We start from the raw sequence: 20,312 nt of genomic DNA on the forward strand, positions 1-20,312 counted from the left end.
CTGCCAACCATTGTAGAAGTTGAGGCAGATTTTTGTATTTTGCAAGAGTTCTGTGTGTGTGTGTGTGTGTCTGTGTGTGCCCAGACGGTATTTTAACATGGGTAGCTGACTTCTAGCAGCCCACAGTTAAACAGTGACTCACGGATTCCTCTCTCTCTCTCACTCTCGCTCTCCCTCTCTTTCTCACCAACTCAACCCAACTTTTTCTCATCTCTTTCTCTCCGGTTCCCCTTTTCCTTCCCTTCTTTTTTTCTACCACTATCCTTCCTTCACTGTCTTACCGCCCCCGCTCTCTTTCTCTCCCTGCAGGCTGGGTGCTGACTACAGCAGACTTTAGGACAGAGGCACAGTTTCTCCTCTGCTCCTCCCCTCAGTGTTCGTTGACGGCACCAGCCTTAAACCAGTAAGTTACAGTATAAATCATACCATGTTCCTAATCCTAATTAAACCTCATGATGTTAAAATTTAAAACAACAAAGACCAAAACACAAAGCTTAATCCCACTGACCTAAAGGAAATGATCTATAACTTATATTATTGATAAGATGAGATAAACAGAAAGGAGTCTAGAGTTTACTGAAATTGTGTGGGTCAGACGTGTTCACATTCACAACAGGAAAATATCCAGAACATCCATTTGAGCTGTGGCATATGAAAATCAAGTGTTTCTGTTTCTTCGTCTTTCCAAGTTGACATCGTCGTCCTCGTCCTCTATGTGTATGTCTCCGCTTTTTCATCCTGAGATATCGTGTCCTTCCAGTTTTGCATCCGTCTCTGGATAGAAACATCATCGACACACATTCACTTGCTCACATTTTCCAGTAATGTTCCTGCTGTATTGTCACGTGCGCTCACTCTGACATTTTGCGGACATTTTACTTGGCACAAAAAGTTTTGGGAAAATGTGTGGAGCAACTGACTCCAGAGTGGTTGCGTTCTCACATACAGCCCCTGTGGTTAATTTTAGGAAAATGTCCAGACTTCAGTGTATGTCTGACAGCAGCTCTAGAAATGTTTCTGTTGTACATGCACACACACACGCAGTACATACACATGCACAGGGATGATCGTATCACCATTAAAAACAACCAAATCAAAGGAACACCAAATGTTCTTGACTGTAGCTGCTGATAAAAAAGTTTCTACACACACACACACAGCCCCAAGGGCCCCTGGGACTTCAAAGAGCCGTCTACTGTACCTCAGCGACACCTCGACACCAGGTGCCGCAGAGAGGAGGAGGAAGGTTGGAGGGAGGGTGGAAATGGAAAAAGTGAGAGGGGGAAGAGGGAGAAAGAGGAGTTGGACAGGGAGGGCATACATTAAATAGGCAGGAAGAAATAAAGTTGGGAGGTGGAGGGAGAAGGAGAGGAGAGGGGGACGACAGAAAGAGAGTGCAGGTAGAAAAGAAAGAAAAGGGAACGTGAGGCAGGTAGAGACGAAGACACAGGAAGAAAAAAAGCTTCAAAAGGTGGAGAGAAATAGGTTGAGAAGAAAGAACAACAGGGATGAAAGCTGACCCGCAGACAGGCAGAGACCTAAAAACAGGCCAGAGAGACAGGCAGGCAGGCAGACAGGCCGGCAGACAGGGAGCTGTTGCAGCCAAAGACAGAGAGATGTGGGGGAGGGCAGTAACACCGTGCTGCTAATACCCCCGCTGCTTTGTAGTGAAGAACCCCAGTTCCCCTTCTAATGGTGAACTGTTCCTTTAATGATGGCAGTAAAACACACTCGTCACAGTTCAACTTTTACAACTTACCAGCCTCACACACACACACACTCACACACGCACACACATGCACACACACAGCAAATCTCAAATGCAGAAGTAGTGTTTATAGTATGAAAAGGTTTTGTCACTGCAGCGACCTATATGTGGGCCTTTGTCTAATTTGGGTGCCTGCAAGCGTTTGAATTAACTTGTTGAGAAGCTGTCAATCACGCAGACAGGCAGGATGTGGAGATATATTCTAAACATAAAGCCATTTGATGACTGCTTTGATCCCAGCTGCCTTACAGTCACACACACACACGTGTTTCTGTACGGGCTGCCGCTCGGAAACCTTTTAAGTTAACACAGGAAAAAAGTGAACCTGGTGTCAGAGCCTCGCTCTGTCGTGGGGTTCATCCACACAGGGGAGGTGGAGCTGCGCAGGGGAAGCACAGCGTCAGCTCTCAGCCTCAGGTGGTAGATTTCTTTAAGCCATGTGGACGATTCGTGTCAGAATATCTGGGGTCTGTCATTGGTTAAAGGGTAATACTCTCATTTGAAGCTAAAGCAAGGAGATGGATGTCTGAACTAAAACATACTTAGGTCAAAACCAGATTTATTTTTTGATCTCGTAAGTCACAGTCGTTTTATCTGACCAGACAACCAGATGACTTAAATGAGGTCTAACATGTTGATGAAGCTGTTTTAAGACATGAACTCCAGAATTCTTTCCATATGAACAACGCAGTAAAAGATTCACAACAACAGGAAAATGTCCGGAACGTTCAGGCAAAGAGTGGCGCCCGCTGAGAGCATGCAGGAGGCAGGACGCTCTGAATAAATTCCCAGCTCTCGAACCTCTCTGTCTTTCCAAGTTTGTCTACATGTGTAGCTCCTCTTTTTCATCCTGAAATATTTATTCTTCCAAAACGTCCCCTTGCTCGGCAGAGTTCTTCTAATGTCCTCCTGCTGTATTCTCACATTGGTGGAATTTATATAGATTAGAAACTGTAGAGACTGTTGAGTTTGTGTCTAAACTAAAAAGTATAAAGAAGGGGTGGTGTGGTTTCACTGGGTGTCAATTTGTGTGACTGACTCCCTACAAAAGGGAAGTAGAGCTGTGAAGTGTTGCACTTGCATGTTCAAACTCAGCAGCAACGTGCAGTATATCATGAGCTGTATCTACATAAAGCTGAACACCCAGCAGTGAAACTCCAGAGCCTCATTCACCCCCAGCCCACATTATTCAAAATGCAAATTGAGACTGCAACCTATACGTTAATGGCCGAGCTTGCATTCTCCTCACAGAGCGTTCAGCAGAATCGATTTCATTGTGAAAAAAAAGGGAAAAAAGAAATTGGTATTTTGAAAATGAAAAGAAGTGGTGCCTCACAGGTGGCCCGCTCTATCGCCACACACCAAGGTGACCCAATGTAAAAACATGACAACCCACCCCACCACCCTGCTGATGTGTCCTTTAGCAAGACACAGTAGATCCGGCAGAGCAGTTCTGGAGCAGAGCGTGACCCCTGACCTCCCAGAGGAGAGGCTGTAGACAAAAAGAGCCTTTTCCCGATGGGGATTAATAAAGTATCACATTATCATTTGAATGCAGCTGATTGTATCTGCGTCAGTCTACATTTCAGCCGGCAGACCTTTCTGTAGAAACGTGTGATACGGCCGTGTCACGCTAACCCCCCTGTATCTGCAGGGAGAGGACTGAAGACACAAATGTCAAATGATAAAGAAACAATTGGTGACGCTGCACGCCTCCCTTCGCTCCATTCATTTATCTATCAAGCTTAAATTCATTATAATGTCACGTCTCTTTGCTTGTATTTCTTTAGTTGCCTTGCTGCGGTGTTCAGCCAAAAACACTAGTGACAATAATATTGTATGGGTAAAGAAGAAGGTCTATAAATATATCACATATTTTTCCTTTGGTTCAAACATAGTTTTTTTTAGCCGTTTCAGGGAAAAAGTGGCACAAAATGCCTCGGACGACTCTCTCACATCTCAGTTTGTGCTCATTGCAGCGTTATTGCACAAGACCAGAGGCCTGCAAAAGCAAACTTAAGAAACAGCAAACACTGACATTCTCTCATTCTTTCTTTCTCTCTGTCCCTGTGGTCAACAATCCCTCTGCTGGCCTTTATCCCCAAATCCCCATGGACAGAGAGTCAGGAGAGAGAGAATGCTTAAATGCTTTGAATGATGGTGTGGAATGCTAAAAAGAAGTGTGTGTGTGTGTGTGTGTGTGTGTGTTTGTGAGATGGTAGGGGGGAGTGAGGAGGAGGAGGAAGAGAAGGGGGGGGTCTCCTGCCTGGTCTAAGATCTGGTATGCGTGACTGAACAAGAGGAGGAGAAAGAGAGGAAAGAAGGAAAGAAAAATCCCCCCACCACAACCTGCCTTCCTAACTTCTAAAGACAGACAATGGCTACTGGCCGGCCTGGCAACCCTCTGCGTGTGTGTGTGTGTGTGTTTGTGGTGTCACTTCACACACAGAACACGTCCTGATGGAAAGCAGAGAGAGAGAAATCTGCTCTAACCAACTTTAGCTCTCATTACTCGGCACATGCAGCCGCACAGACGCAGATCTGCCACATGTGACATAAAGCATTGCAAAAATTAACCATAACTAAAACCCTCAACCTTCTAATCAAACAATGAAATCCTCCATGTTCACCCTCCTGAGCTCCGAGACCATGAAACCCAGCAGCCCTGAACACCTTCATGATGCATTTGAGAATAAAAATAACATAGACATTGATGGTTTTATAAATAAAAATCTGCTTTCTATAATAACAGATTCCTAATAATAAACGCCTTGGTGATCATTAATTACACTGGCACTACAGCCAAATGAAGACAGCAAGCATCCATTTTAAATTTCCTTGTAAATAATGAAACAAAACAACAGATCTTTTTTCTTTTTTCAGCCCTTTTGAGAAGCAAGACCGGACTGATCTGGGACAATACTCAGAAAAGTGTGGGTGGTTATTTTAGAGCAAAGCATTGGTATGAAAGCTCTTATTGTAGCCATGCATCAATATGGATAAAACCTTGTTACTAACAATATCAAATTACCTCATGGAAACTCAGTTTTGTTTAAAACAGACAGGATGGAGACAATAATGACAGTGCTACACCTCCAGAAAAAGTAGTCCACACCGCTCTTTTCGTTCATTATATAAATATCTTTAATTGTTTTAACCGTAAGAATATAAAACAATTTAATTTTGGGATTTCTGCATTTTTTCTTTTCTTCTTCTTCTTTACAAACACATAATATACAGTACATAATTTCATTTTTCAAACACACACACAGCTTGTTCAGCAGGACGCACATCCGTATATTAATTTTTCTAGCAGGTCATTTGCATTACATTAAAGCACGCACACACAGGCCCCGTGTGCTCGTGCGCGTTCGTATAAATGTGTGTGCGAGAGAGAGAGAGAGAGCGATGCATTCCGCTTGTAACCCGAGACAGAGGAGAGAGAGAAAAGAAATCGATCGCTCCTTCTTCTATAAGCATGTCTCAAATATATTTATTTTATTCAGGAGAGAGATGGAGCAAAAGAAGAGGGAAAAAAGACATGTTCATCCCCCTCTTCTTCACTCTGGAGCAACATGAATATGAATGCGACCTGTGTTGGCATCAACGTGGGAAAATAAAGAAGAAAAAAAAACAGAGCAAACCCTGATTCATTTCGATCAATAAAGGGTATTGATAAGACATAGAAATCACTTCAATTTGAAGTACGACGCTCTGAACAACATCCACTGACATTTATTTCCACCAGCATCCCTTGTAATAAAATACCAAATACCCCTATAATAGGTTACACTTACATATATTGCGTTTAATAATGGCCTGCTCATACCAACCCCTCATATTGTATCTTAAAATATTCCTCTATCTAGTGTTATTATAGGATGACTACAGGTATTTCTATAATGTGGGAGCTGAAAATCTTGTCTCCTTAATATTGTTGTTAAAGTTGGACTTCATCTCTAAAAATTGAAGATTTTTTTTAAAAGCTCCCGTACACAAGCAGATTATGTTTTTTGCATAAAGTAATCGGACTACATTTAACCACTTGCTTTCGCTTTCTCTGGGAAATTGTTGTTGTTTATTTATTTGGTGGGGGGGGTAAATTACCAAAGGTAGTTAGATTGTGTCCTGGTCTCCTTTTTTCAGCTCTGCTGGCGGAGGAGGGAGGGAGGGAGGGAGGGATGGAGGGAGGAGGGGGGGGGGGGGAAAGAGGGATGGGGGAGGGGGCAGACACAGTCCCTTTAGGCACATTTTCTCCCAGTCTTTCATTCTCGCCTTCCTTCTTTTCCTTTTTAACAGTATACACCCTTTGAAAACAACCACATACGAGGTAGCCAAATGTTTCTTTAGGCGTGATGGCTGTCGCGGAGATTAGGTTGTAAATGTTTCAAATCCAGACTCACAGTAAGAAAAATAAAAGTCTCCTACCAAAGTTTTAAAACCTCACTTTGCTTTTAGAATAAAAAGGAATCTGCCAAACTGGATGAATGCAAGTTTACGCTTCAAGATTTCCCACAGAAGCAAGTGTCAGTAAATGCAGCTGATTATTCTAATAGTTAGACACCTTTAGAAAATGTGTGAGAGGAGATGATTTGCATTGAAGTAACTCCAGTCCAAAGTCAGACTTCATGAGATGTTAAAACTCAGTGTGAGATCAAAACAATTGCTAGCATTGATTTGTATGAGATTAAAACAAAAAAGCAGGTTTTAATTCTTCCTCTAGTCATATCAAACACTAATTTAGATCCTGCAAGGCCGACAGAAAGAAACGCAAAACATTTGGACAGAAAATCGTGGTCACATGGGAGAAGCGCACCTACACAGGAGGGTTTTCTCTTTTTAAAGAAGAAAAGATGTTTCTCCTCCCATCCAATACATCCCTCTTCATGCTCTCATGTTCCCCTTCCAAAAAAGAAAAAGAAAACACACACACACTTACAAAAGAACATTTTCAATCACCTCACTTTCTCACTCTCTGTCATCTGCCAGAGTCCCAGGTTCAACACTTTAAGGCAGGGGAGCTGTGTGATCCTCTCCAGTCCCCTCTTGGTGATCTTGGTACATCCATACAGGTCGATGCCCGCCAGCTGGGTCAGGTGGTCCGCTATGAGCTCCAGCCCTTTGTCCGTGATGCGCACACACTGTCCAATGTTCAGGGTCCTCAGCTCGTGCATCTGCCTCACCATCCGGTTTATCCCATCGTCAGAAATGTGACACGAGCACAGGGACAGTGACTTGAGCTGGTACAGCCCCTGGGCGATGTACGCCAGGGTCTGGTCCCCGATCTTGTCGCAGAAGGACACGTCAAGTCCAGAGAGCCTTAGGGTGCCCATGGCGAGGTGCATGGTCCCTGTGTCACTGATGTTGTCACAGGAGCGTAGGTTGAGGCTCCACAGAGAGGCCATGTGGGAGAGGTGGATCATCCCTGCGTCCGAGATCCCCCCACAGAAGCTCAGGTTCAGTACCCGGAGCTTTGTCAGCCCCTTCGAAATGTGCTTGAGAGACAGGTCCGTCAGTTTTTGACAGTCCTGGAGAGTCAGGTACTCCAGGTTCAAGCAGCCCTCTGCAGCGCTGCGGGTCATGCCCGCCAAATGTCCAATCCCCACATCCGAGACATGCCTGCAGGACCTCAGATTGAGGCTCTTGAGTCTGTGCAGGCCCCAGGCTATCAAGAGAAGCCCAGTGTTGGTGATGTTGCTGCAGCCACCAAGCTCCAGCACCTCCAGGTTCTTCAGATACTGAGCTATCCTGCCTAGACTGGAGTCTGTGATCTGCTTGCACAGACTCAGGTTCAAAACCCTCAGTGATGGGATCTCCTGCACGAATGCATGACCCAGCCCGTTATCTGTGAGGTTGTAGCAGCCGGACAGGTTGAGGGACTCGATGTTGGGCATTCCCTGGATCACATAGCTCAGGCTGCGGCGCAGCGAGAGGATCTGGACCCTCCGGATGCCCCTGGCCTGGAGGCTGGGGAACAGGGAGGGATTGGCCCGGCGGAGGTGCAGCTTGGCCTCCACCCCCCTCCACACCGACTTGTGGTAGGATGCATCCCTCCAAGCGATGCACACTTGGGCAACCCTGCCTTTGTCCCTCACGTCCAGATAGCTGAAAATCATGGCCAAAATTTCCGGGAAGAGGCACGAAATGTGCGTCTCCATTGTTTTTCAAAACCCAGGCATATAAGAATTAATACTCCACACCTCCAAGGCTGAAAGAAAGAACCAACTCCCCCCTTTGCTCCTCTTGCACTGATGCAAAAGTATCAACAGTCCCAGTTATCCATGGAAGTGAAAGAAGAAATAAGAGTTGTTTGTTTCTCTCTCTTTCTCACATTGAACTGTGCAAAAATCGATCCAACTCTCTCCGGCCCCACGTGATCCGCTCTGGTGGCGCAGTAGGACTCAAATGCATTAAAAGAAAAACACAGAAAACTAAAAAAAAGAGCGTGTATTCCTGTCTCAGCCCCTCTCTCCGCCAAAAAGAGGAGGAGAGGGGGCGAAGAGAAGGAGGAGGAGGTGGAGGAGAGGAGGAAAAAGCTTCGATCCTTCCCCCTCTCTCTCTCTCTCTCTCTCTCTCTCAGGCGACGCTTCCTTGTGTTAAACCCAGGGAAAGACGTCCTCTCTCGGCAGAGCGCGGATCCAGACGCTCGCACATTTCAGCAGGAGAAAGTTGCGGAGGGGGAAATAAAAAAAAAAAAAGAAGCAGCAGCTCTTAACGCCGCCTGTTCGAAAACACCTCCATGACAGCAAGAGACGAGGGGAAGGTAGAGCGAGGCTGTCTTTGTACAGAGAGAGAGGGAGAGAGAGAGAGGGGCGTCCTGAGCTCAAAGCCTTTGTCTGCTCTTTTCAAACCGACTTGGCAGAGACCGCTTCACTCCGGCTGAGCGGCGGGGGTGCGCACAAGAACTACCTCCTTAATTCATTCTGATTCAACCCCTCAACATCGCGTTTAGCGTCACCACGAGAGTTATGTGGCGTTAATAACAGGGTGTCATATTTGCGGGGGTGTTAAATAAGCGAGTTTATACGATTTAAACTCGCGCCGTCCCCGCATCCCCCCCTCCAGCCTCCGTGTCAGCCACTTGGTCTCTCCCGCCTCAGCTGGAACGGTGCGAACAGTTTCCCTTGGAAACCAACTTCTTACAATTCAGTTCACTTTGGGCTTTAACCCTTTGAGTGGACCACACAGGAAACAGAGCAGGAGCCCGGTCTCCACACACTGTACCACAGGAGGTCACACGTGGAGAATAAAGAGGAGCAACCTCACATATTTATATAAGATAGAATCTCCTCCAGAGCAATAACACACAACATTGGGTCAAACTCTCCACGTTATTATAATTTATAAATCGATCAATTAACAAGGCTTGAGAGTTGTTTTTTTTTTTTGTTCAAAGGGATAGTTCACAGAAAATTCACTCATTACTACTGTGTCGATGGAGGGAGGAAGTGTCTGAGTCCACAAAACACTTTTAGAGTTTCAAGAGTAAACAGCGTTGCCGCCAATACAATTTATGTAAATGGTGACCACTTCTTCAAACAACAGAAAAAAACTAAAAATGCCTCCATTTTGCTCCTGTGGTGTCGTCCAAGTGTCCGTAAGCCCCCACATTCAAATTGGACTAGAAGCGCTGTCTTCTACACCATGTTTTTAGTCTAAATGGTCGCTGTTATCGTCCTCTGGGCGCGTGGATGTAGGATTATGTAATGTTCATGATGATACGTGGAAAACAATGTAAGAAAGTTTAAAAAAGTAAATGTAATCAAAAAAAATTGCAAACTTTATTTTATTTTGAAATGCCTGTTGGATTAGTATTTAACACCATGTTAATGTGTGTGTGTGTGTGTGTGTGTGTGTGTGTGTGTGTGTGTGTGTGTGTGTGTGTGTGTGTGAGTGTAATTTGAGCTCTTCTCTCTCCCACATCTGTGACCCGTCTCAATCATAAATGTAATAAAAATACAGGGTATTTATACAGAATATATATTTGTAAAGGGTGAGGTGGTAATGAAAATGTATCTCTCATGATAAACCAAAATTATCCTTGAATCACTGATAGTACTGAGAGTACATCAGCCGATACACGTCTATATCAATAGTAACATAGATATTTTCTGAACTGCTTATTTCATGTATGAAAGCCAGAACATTCTCAAAAACATGAGTATAGGTAGAAGGACAAAGGTCTTTTTTGTGCTGTCAACCAACCTGAAACTTTCCTCCCCTGCAGAGGGCCCCTCTGCCCCCTCAGGAGCTTCGGCCTGTGTGTGTGTGTGCACGTGTTTTTTATGTATGTGTGCATTTGTGTAGGCACAGACAGGAAAAACGTATGAGTCTGTGCATCTGTGGCCTTTGCATGTAAACAGTACATTTCTATAGGCATTCGTTGTTGGTGTGTGTGTATGTGTGTGTGTGAGTGTGTGAGTGTGTGTGAGTGTGAGTGTGTGTATGTGTGTGTGTGTGAGATAATATGACAGGGGAGCCGTTTGCTGGAGCCAGCGGAGTGTGGCAGAGTGGTTGAGAAAAAGCAAAGGAGAGAGAGAGGAAGAGCTGATGAGAAACCTAGAGGCAGAGAGATAGGAGAGAGAGAGAGATAGGAGAGAGAGAGAGAGAGAGAGAGAGACATAGGAGAAAGAGAGAGAAAGCGAGAGCGATAGGAGAGAGAGCAGCAGCAGCGATCAGGTAAAGGATAACAGTGAGGGAGAGGGGCTGCAGCAGAAACAGGCATTTTTACATGGAAAGAAGCAGCCGTGCACAACTGACAGAAACTCTCCTCCCTTCCTCCACTTCTTCCTCTCATCTTCTCATCCTCCCATCCTCTCATCCTCTCATCCTCTCTTTCTCTAACTTCTCCTTCTTCTTAAACAATAGCTGTTCCTTCCCTAACATGGCTTAAGTATGAGAAATAGAGGACAAAATCTATAAGGCAGACTCACATTGTTAACGTTCAACCAGAGCTACTCCACCAGTCTGAGTTAGTCACATTAAAGCAGTGTTTTCTAAGTTGCTTTCATTTCATCGCCATCATCTCCTCCTCATGCTCCTCTTCAGTCTCCTCTCTTCCTATTTGCCAAAAGCACTCAAATCTTCAACTTTGTCAGTGTCTCATTCGTGTATATCACTCTTGTTTCGGACATTCTACCGGGGGACTGGCAGGAATAGTTCTGGAAAATATGCCTTGGGCATTTGCATTCTCACATACAGAGTTCAGTGCACGTCTGAAGGCAGCTTTAGTGGAGCTTTCACTCTTTTTGTTATCACTCATTTATCCCTATGTTCACCTCTCACCATCTCCTTTCATTAGCATCCATTAGATGACATGACACAACACATTTTCAACCAGAATTAAACAAATATTCTAGATTCACAGAATAAACTCATATAAACATACGTCAGAACATCTCCCTCTAGCTGGAGCAGTCATGACCACAACGCTTTAAATGTTTCCATACTCTGAGGAATGACTCAGGGATTGATGTGACAGCGCTGATGAATACAGTTCTGCTTTGTCATGGAACAATATGTGGTTATTGTCTTTATTCCTGCTCTAACCAGCACTGATCTCAGATTCAGAATGCCGAAATATGAAGTTAAAATTAATTCAGAACCAATGATGTAAGGAACTTTTCAACAAAACATTGAGGGTATTTAAGTGGAGGTTTCACAGTCTCTTATGAAGCTCTAACAGGCTAATTTAGTCAGTTTTAATTAGTACTTTAAGGCCTGTTTATATTCTTTTTATACAGCATGGTTTTTATGTCATATCATCATAAAATCAGCTCCCCATATGGGTTTACTCAGGGACAGTTATAAGACACACATCTTTGGATTAATTCCGACATTTTAAAACTCAACAAGCGTTTACTATCGACCTAAACTGTCTGGTGATGATTTTTAACGCCCCCCTCTTCATCAAGGGCAAAAAAGAAGCAGTTAACTGTACCGTCCCCTGTGGCTGCCAACACCTACGTCCTTGGTGCCCGAGCATTGTCGTGCATTTTCAAAATAGAGATCCTGACATGAATACCAAGCTTTATAATGACAGTGCAAACACCTTGAGTTCAAAAACAGGATGGGGAGATTAACAGCAGCCTAAATGTGGATAAATCGTGGCTGTTGCTGGTCACAGGATTTACCAGGGACACAAAAACTAGTCGCTCATAAACCATAATGTGATTTGCCTCGCCCCAAAAATGTGTTCAACCAACGTGTACGGTGATACTCGGCCTCGGAGCAGTCGTCTCGACAAATTTATGTTCGCTGGTTTCAAAACAGAAAATAAAACGCTGCCAATGTGGCTTTAAGATTGCCAGCCAGACTGCACTGTGTAGGAGGTTATTTAGCACACGCTTTAATATCAGAAGTGTGTGTGTATGTGTGTTTGTCATTAGTCAGTCACTCAGCTGACTTGCTCCATTTTCTATGTGCACAGCTCGATGATTAGAGATGAGAGAGGTAGAAGAAAGAACGACAAAGTAGAGAGGAAGAAATGAAGAGAGGAGGAGGAGGAGAGAGGCAGGTCTACGTATGTGCCACAGGCTTTCTCTTCAGCAGCAGTAGCCGAGACTCTCTCTGCATGACCTGCCTGTGTGTGTGTGTGTGTGTGTGTGTGTGTCTGTGTGCGTATTTGCTCAGCATGCGTTCTGTTCTGTTTTTCTGTCTCCCTCTGTCTGCCTCATAGCCCAGCTGCATTTGTGTGTGTGCGTGCGTGTGTGTCATACCTCTCTTAGAAAACCCGCTGGGCCCTAGCTAGCACTCACACTGAGCCAGAGAGGAGAGAGCGAGGGATGGTTAGATGAGGGCAGGGAAGGAGGAAAAGTGAGAGGGTGAAAAATAAGGAATAGGTCAGAGGAAGAGGGGAAGAGGAGTATTTTTAGAGGATGTATCAGGAGGGCTGAAGAGGGAGAAGCAGCGGGGCAGCCACATGCTGCTTTCTGAATATTAAAATGGAGGTTAGAAAATGGGCTAAAAGGCGAAATAAGACGAGGAGGAAATGTAGAGGTGATGCCAGGAGTGAGATGTGGCATGCAGGTGTGTGTGAGTGTGTGTGTGTGTGTGTGTGTGTGTGTGTGTGTTTGTTTGTGTGTGTTTCTGCTCGTCATGTGACCCATTATGTGTGTGTCTCCTTCTGTTTGTGTGACTTTATGTGTCTGCATTTGATGATTCAGGGGAGGGCTCTTACTGGATAATTGCTCGCTTCGACAACGTGCCTCATCTGCACCCACAGCGATCGCTGGTTGCCAAGGTTACGTGGGCGTGTGTCAACACGTCCCCTCCCAAAAGCGACATCGTCCTGAATGGATATTACCATGACTGTGTAGATTCTCCTCGTCCACACACACACACACACACACACACACACACACACACACACACACACACACACACACACACACACACACCAAAATATGAAAGACAAAGCAGACAATGCAGTGCCCTGAGACACACCAAAGCTTTGTGTGTGTGTGTGTGTGTGTGTGTGTGTGTGTGTGTGTGCACTCACTGTATACTGTAAGTGATGAATCTTTTATGTTCCTTCAGGTGTTGTTTTGCTTCACTGGGGCTTCACCTGTGCAGCATTGAAACACAGTGCGTGTGCGTGTGTGTGTGTGTGTGTGTTCCAGTGTTTCGTCACATTAGAGGTATTTGTATCCTCGTGGGGACAAAAAGCAAGAACCCTGGATCAAATCGTTCCATTTTTAATGTGAAGATGTGTTTTAAGGTCAGTAAATCACAAATTTCCAAACATAAATTTGCACTATTATAGTCACATTGACAACGAACAGTGAGGTATTAGTTCACAGGTGACAGGAGCAAGAGAAAAAGTTCAGTAGGTAAAAAAAGGATGGGATTAAAAAGAGAGAAAGGGGGAGCAGATGCAAATAGAGGGAGAACACAGAGGGTCATGGCCAGGAGATGCAAGCGTTGTGTTTTCTCTGCATCTCTCTTTCTCTTTCCATGCTTCTCTCCATCCATTTCTACCTGCCTTTCTTTCTGTTTCCTCCCTCTTTTCTTCCCTTTCTTTACTTTCTCTTCCGTCTCTCTGACAGCCCGTCTGTGCTTCCGTCTCGCCACAGTGCCTCTCAGGCTGTGTGTGCGTGCGTGTGTGTGCACGCACTGCTACCCTGCTCCAGTTTTTGTGAACCACACAGGCTGCCTAGGTGTGTGTTTGTGTGTGTGTCCTCAACAATGCTTTTTTTTCTGCCAGCTCTGCAGTCTGACATAGGAGATTTTTCAGCCGCGTGCTCTCTCTCCCTCAGTAGTCAGCATTTTGGCATTTCCTCAATGCACTCTGTCATCTGTTGGCATGAGGCTGAATATCGGTGTGTGTGTGTGTGTGTGTGTGTGTGTGTGTGTGTGTGTGTGTGGGTGTGTGTGTTTGTGTGTGTGCTTATCTGGCTGGTTTTGTGCGGAGAGCCATGAAGGTGAAAAGCAGAACATTTTTAATCTTAGAAATTGCGCTATGGCAGGTTTTGGAGTTTTTGATATGGAGGTTCTGTACATGTGTCATTGCCAGAGCTGGAGGCAAGATCCATTCACCTGTGTTCAAGGCAAATGTTAAAAATGCCAAGTACGGTCAAGTTTGAAGGAGACAACATCTGAGTCTTCTACAAGATGAAGACTGACCCGAGGAGTGAACAGCATCTAGTCAAAAGCTTCCACTTTGATATTCGGGCGTCACCTATTTCTGACAGTCATGTTTCACTCGAAACAAAAGAAAAGATTTGAATTTCAGAGAGGTACAGCAACACTGTAGATTTAAACTTTAAATTCAAGATCTGACAAAATCAACATACACATAAGTTGAAGATGTGTTCTGTGATATGGCCATACAAACTTACCTAAAGTGCATGTCTGTAACAGCTGCCACGTGTTAATTTGAATGAGATGTGCGTGTGGAGGGAAAGTCCAACCTTGAGTTCGTGGGGAAATACCAGCAACTCGTTAGAAAGTGGTTGAGCTTTTTTCTCCAAAGAGTTGTTGGATTTGTTACTGACACAAAGTTGTTAAAAGTTGTTTCATCTAACAACAAAGATGCTAATTTGGCAGCACTGCCTGTAAACACTCCCACATAGAAACTGTTCGAGTCATTTTGAATGAGCATTGGGGAAACTCCAAACACTCAACCAATGGTGCATCACTCAGTCACGCTGCCTTCAGACTTGCACTGAACTCTGGATTTTCTACAAAAGGTCTAAGTCAGTTGCTCTGGACATTCTGCGGAACTTTTCCTGTCAGCCCCAAGTTCCATGTCCGGAAAGAGTCTGAGTGAGCTCAGCAGGAAACTGTCTGGAGAATTCACATTAACGAGTGGGTGTGTGGATGACATTTTTGACGATAGACACAAAACTACAAAATATACAGAATACAAATATCTCAACTTGCTTGTGCTTCAAACAAAAACACAGAGAATTTATTCATGTCCTTCCTCCTAGATTCTTTACCCAGGCGCCAACCTTCACCTGAAAGCAGCAGAGATTTTCCTGTTTTTGTGAACACGTCTGACTTGGACAATCTCCTGCTGCGTTCTATGTATGTAGGCAAACTCAGAGACATTTTTTCTGGAGTTAACGTCAGACATTCAAATTTATTGGCGAGTAGCAGGGGGTTATAATCATTCACTCAGTTTAACAGTATATAACTTGGATGATAATAAATACTATACATTAAATACTGTCCATACTCTTAAGTTATGTGAGTGGGAAATCCATTTAAGGTGTTTTGAAGCTCATCTAGTTTTTCACCAATATCAGGTTTATATAGAAGCTTGAGGGACCATTTCTAATTTTGTAATGTTTTTATACTTTCCCGGTCCATTCTTCCTTCAGTAATACAATATAATGCATTAAAGTATATGAAGTGGATTAAACAACCTTGCTGGACCTGATTAAAAAATACCAAGACCTGCGTCCAGATCAAGTCCAAATACTCACAAAGCTGAGACATATGAGAGGAAAAAATTAACAACTAAAATGCAAAGTGTTTCCATAAATAGCAGCAAAGACAAAGATGACTCATCAGGGACTGAATGTGTTGCCAAAGAATTTGTTCTCGTCAGGTTTAGTTAGAGATCTTTAAAATAACAACAGACATTTTAGTCCAAATTAGGTCTGTCACATTTTATTGACATCAAATTTGTACGATGTGTCATTCGTCCTACTCATCTGCGACTATCGGCCATTACTGTAAAGCACAAGAAGATGCTGTGAACCAGATAATTTCAAACTTTCTATCTTCAAAACATTTGTTTGGCAAAGTGTATCATCCAAAAATCCAAAATAGTGGTATGTATGTGACGATGATGACAAACAGCGTAGATGAGAGATGAAGAAGAACTTTATGCTGATAACTATAAACAACCTGTGAATAATTCATTGTTAAGGAAACACATTGTGTCTGAATTAAACATTACAAGACTGAATGAGGGACAAAGGAGGGAGGAGGAGGAGGAGGAGGAGGAGGAGGAGAAATGAGGATGGGATGAAAAGAGAGAACTTCCAGATAATGGAGACACTAGTGAAGATGTAATAAAAAACTAAAAACTAAACCAAAAGTTGGATAATAATGTGAGATCATCAAAAGTGTACTGGTTTTTCTCTGTGTGTGCTTGCAAATCTGTTTGTGCACGTTTGAGCTTGTTAATTTCTCCAGGGACGGGATCAAGAGACCAGTGTAGTTTGACCAGCAGAGCTCCAGGGCACCAGAGGGGGGGGGTCAGGGGAATAAGACCCAGCCCCAGCAGCTTCTCCCTGGGCTTCCTGATCAGGGATTCAGCCTCTCACAGAGTTTCAGTCCAGTACCAGAGCTTTCTCAGTTGTTCCATTTCCACCAAACAGAACTAGTCCAGGCTTATTTATGAGTTTAGACTCAGATTATATTCATCAGCCAGATCAGATGGATCCAAGCACTCGGCTGAATGCGACAGAATTATATCAATTGCGTTGTATACAAATAGCTAGAGACCACCCAAATGAAATATGGCGTAATATGATTTGTAAACGTAATAATTATTGCAACCGTTGAAGGTTGTAGACTGAAACTTTTATCCAAGGAAGAGGAATCATGATTTAGAATTGACGAAACAATCTATCCATAATGTTCCTTTAGTAGCGGGTGGGTCTTTTAATCCGATCACTTGCTCTTCCTCAGCAGATATTGCCCCTATGAAACTTGTTTTCATTTCTCTCTGTAAGAACTTCTTGTAGTTGTTGGCTTAAAAGTTTAGTCTGAAACGTCCTTCTTAACCTTGAAAACACAACTAATGTTGTACTTGAAGTGATATTGTGAAAGAAGGAACACAGTCTTCCTCTCACTACTAAAAATAATGTTTCTTCACTTCTGTTCCTGTACATCTTAGCGTGTTGATCGTAATTACAACATCAGCTGAAAAAAGTTTCTTACTTTGCTAAAATTAGACTAAAACAAGATTTTTCAACTAGGTTGCAGTTTAAAGTAAAATGTGATTAAATGTAGTGTTTCATTTGCATTGTATTTTAAATCTGTGATATATTTTTATTGCATCAAGTTAAATTATATTTTTATTGCATTAACCTCAACAATCATAGTTTAGTTGGTGTCTTTTTAATTTGGAATTACATCATTACAATATATCCTAGGTGTGTATATTCTCTCCTTCACTCATGATGCCTTTATTAAAATCTAATGTAATTTTATTGACCAAATATTATAACGTTTGGATGTGTGTCTTTACAGTACAGAGAAAACGTTTATATACAGACAAACCCTGGACAACACATGCACATAGTAATAATGTACGTCTTTATTCCCTGAACCAAATAAAAAGGTGCAGAACTATATAAACAACTTTGTGTATATGCAGTAGAACTACACAACTAAATGCAGTGCGTTCACAGCACCACAGCGAAGAGACGAGGGAGTGTGAGAGCAGCTTTTTATGGAGGCCTGTGAGCACTGTTTGGAGAGCCAGAAAGAGTAGGAGAGAACGATAGAGGGAGGGATGAACAGAATTATAAACGGCTGATGAATGTGACTTTCAGACTGACAGAGAGTAACATAAACGCGCAGGAGAGAAATTGTCAAAGGAAGGGGGAAACAACCACAACAGAAAAAGGCAAAGAGATGCAGAGAAACAAATGGTGATAAAGGGCAGAGAAAGATGGAGGACGAGATGTAGAACGAGCGAGGAGGAGAAGTATAGAGGAGATATATTTAGAGAGAGAGTTTTAGCCTCCCAGCAAGAGGCATGACTCATCTTCTGCCAGCTGACAGAAGGATGGATGGAGGGAAGGAGGGAGGGAGGAGATGGACAGAGACGGGGAGTGAGGGATGGAGGAGAGGGCAGAGCAAGCGTGACGGAGAAGGGAGACGCGATTGGAGAAAGGGGGATAGGAGAATGTTGGAGGAAGGGAGGGAGGAGAGATGGAAGGGAGGGATGAGAATCGGAATAAAAGAGGAGATGGAAGAGGCCGTTGAACATGCAAATACACATGTAAGGTGTAAAAACAAAGACTGAGATAAAGCACAGGGTCTCTCTCAGCTGCTGCCAAGTCCCACTGCATTTCCCCAGTGTGTGTGTGTGTGTGTGTGTGTCTGTGTGTGAGAGAGAGAGAGAGAGAGAGAGAGAGAGAGAGACTGAAGTTGAGGTTTATAGCTATAATAAGTGGAGCAGGTATAGTTTCACCCATGGGTTTGCTGCAGGTTGTATTTGTAGTTTGAGCTCTCTGGTTCTTACATGTGTCCGTGTGTCTGCACAGAGCTGCCACAGATTCCCATGTCTGCTCTGCATGGTTGTTTTTATATCAAATCAAAAGAAGAAGGACGGGAGCTTAGAAACAGTGGGTGAGATGAGAGAGGAACGATAAGAAAATCCACAAAGGATGAGTTAGAAAACCTTTATGAATTAGATAGCATATGTTCTGGGTGTGTCTGGTAAAAATTGTGGATTAGACTCTTAGTTCAGACATGGTGACGGAGGAGATGGTTGTGCGATTTCTGGGTCTGCACGAGCCAATCACAGTCCAGACTGTTCTGGTTTATGGTTCCTCGATGTTGGACTGACCTGATGAATTCCGTCAGAAAGAGTCATCCCTCTCTGTCTTCAACAACTTCCTGAAGACTCAAGTTCAGAGAGCTCCTCCGCTCCTGACTCCTCAAACACCAAACTCTCCCACTTGACCAAAGCTCTGGTGTTGTCAAGCTGTAGTGCAAGTCGCTTAGGACATAAACGTCATACAGGGTCCTTAAGTGAACCTCTGAGTCCCTTCAGGCTGTGGGGTCAGAGCTCTGCTGCTGTGCCTGACCTCTGACCTCTTGCTGGAGGCAGCAGAAAAGAAGGAAACATGATAGATGCAAGAAAAAGACGTTCAGGTTTCCAGTTTGTGCTTTTCAGTGGAACATCATTCTTTGCATTATGAGTACTTTCATTTCTGATTATGTATGTTTGTTATGGTTTTATACATGTACATAAAATGTTCAGTAAAGGGCTTCACTTTTCCTACATTTTAGTAAAAGATCTGAATATTTCCTTCACCACTGGTTGAAAGCAGCTGAACAGTGAGGCACTGGCACATTTCTGCTTTTAGTTTGAATGCACTGTTGAGGACAGGCTGTCTCTTCCGGGGACGATGCTCAGGTTGAGTCTGGCCTGTACCTGTTCAGAGAAGGCCTACCTTGGTGCACAATGTCTTTTGGATAAATTAACTCTTTAACTCTCTAACTGAGAAGCTGCCATAAACAGGGGTTAAAGTCTCCTACCTAAGAGGCTGCAACTGGGTTTCCTCAAGCTGCAAAAAAAATACCCTCATCAAGTGTGTCACATGCATCCTCTCTTCTCTCGCTCTACTCTGACTCCCTCTATATACACTCTGAGTATTATATTTAACTAGAGGGTGATCAATTTTCAAGTGACAGTCATTTCTAAAAATTGGCAATTAGCATTTTTGGCATCGGCGGCTTCCAGGGGCTCAGCTCAGACATCAGCCGAGCGCAGCTGCTTTCCCTGCAGGAGAGAGCGGCCTGGCTCTCTCGCTGCAGCCTGGCACTGACGGCAATAAAAACAAGAGAGTGAGGCTGCTGGTTAATCCAGAGAGGAGCTGCATGCCGACTCTTTCAGGCATTGCTCCCTGTTGCATGACTATTGCTCATATCCTCCAGGGATAAGTCCCCCATCTCTCTCCGTCTGACTCCCTCACTGTATATCCATTACTTGGACACTCCCTCTCTCTTTCACTGTTTCCCCTCCTTCCTCTTTCATTCCTTCTTTATCTCACTTGGTCCAAAGTTTTGTCTCTGTGCTCTCAACCCTCACTGACTTTCTTTTGGCCTCGTGTGTGTATCGAGGCTGAACTGCTCCTCCTTGTGTTTCAGTGAGCACATCACAACTTGACTACTGCTGTGACTACATCAAACATCAGCGTGGCTGCTTCAGTCCATTATTTCTGATGCTGTCCCAGAATAATGAGGCCGTCAGTGTTTCAATCATCAAAGATGTCAGGGGGAGAAACATATTTATTTTTTTCAGATGTCTCAAAATACATTCTGTTTTGAAATGTTAATTTTTTTCTTA

General features: G+C 43.8%; 2 protein-coding genes across 5 annotated transcripts in view; one reads left to right on the forward strand and one right to left on the reverse strand.

The window, feature by feature from the left end:
- wnt5b (wingless-type MMTV integration site family, member 5b) overlaps positions 1 to 20,312 on the forward strand; it is a 71,065-nt gene that overhangs the window by 34,782 nt on the left and 15,971 nt on the right. For 2 of the 4 annotated variants that reach the window (XM_069519795.1, XM_069519797.1), the window contains exon 2: positions 310 to 403. The exons of the other annotated variants lie outside the window; for them this stretch is intronic. The gene's annotated coding sequence lies outside the window, so the exon portion shown is untranslated. The remainder of the gene's footprint in view (positions 1 to 309; positions 404 to 20,312) is intronic. 4 annotated transcript variants of the gene reach the window in all.
- fbxl14b (F-box and leucine-rich repeat protein 14b) lies at positions 4,889 to 8,595 on the reverse strand. The gene has a single exon (XM_020092238.2). It carries the CDS (start codon positions 7,924 to 7,926, stop codon positions 6,724 to 6,726), a length of 1,203 nt encoding a protein of 400 aa, XP_019947797.1. The 5' UTR covers positions 7,927 to 8,595; the 3' UTR covers positions 4,889 to 6,723.

The sequence above is a fragment of the Paralichthys olivaceus genome, chromosome 23 (assembly GCF_024713975.1).
Source record: "Paralichthys olivaceus isolate ysfri-2021 chromosome 23, ASM2471397v2, whole genome shotgun sequence".
In the NCBI taxonomy this organism is placed as follows: Eukaryota; Metazoa; Chordata; class Actinopteri; order Pleuronectiformes; family Paralichthyidae; genus Paralichthys; species Paralichthys olivaceus.

Bases quoted from the DNA above. Each gene is read 5' to 3' on its own strand.
- fbxl14b (XM_020092238.2), bottom strand. From the start codon at position 7,926: ATGGAGACGCACATTTCGTGCCTCTTCCCGGAAATTTTGGCCATGATT.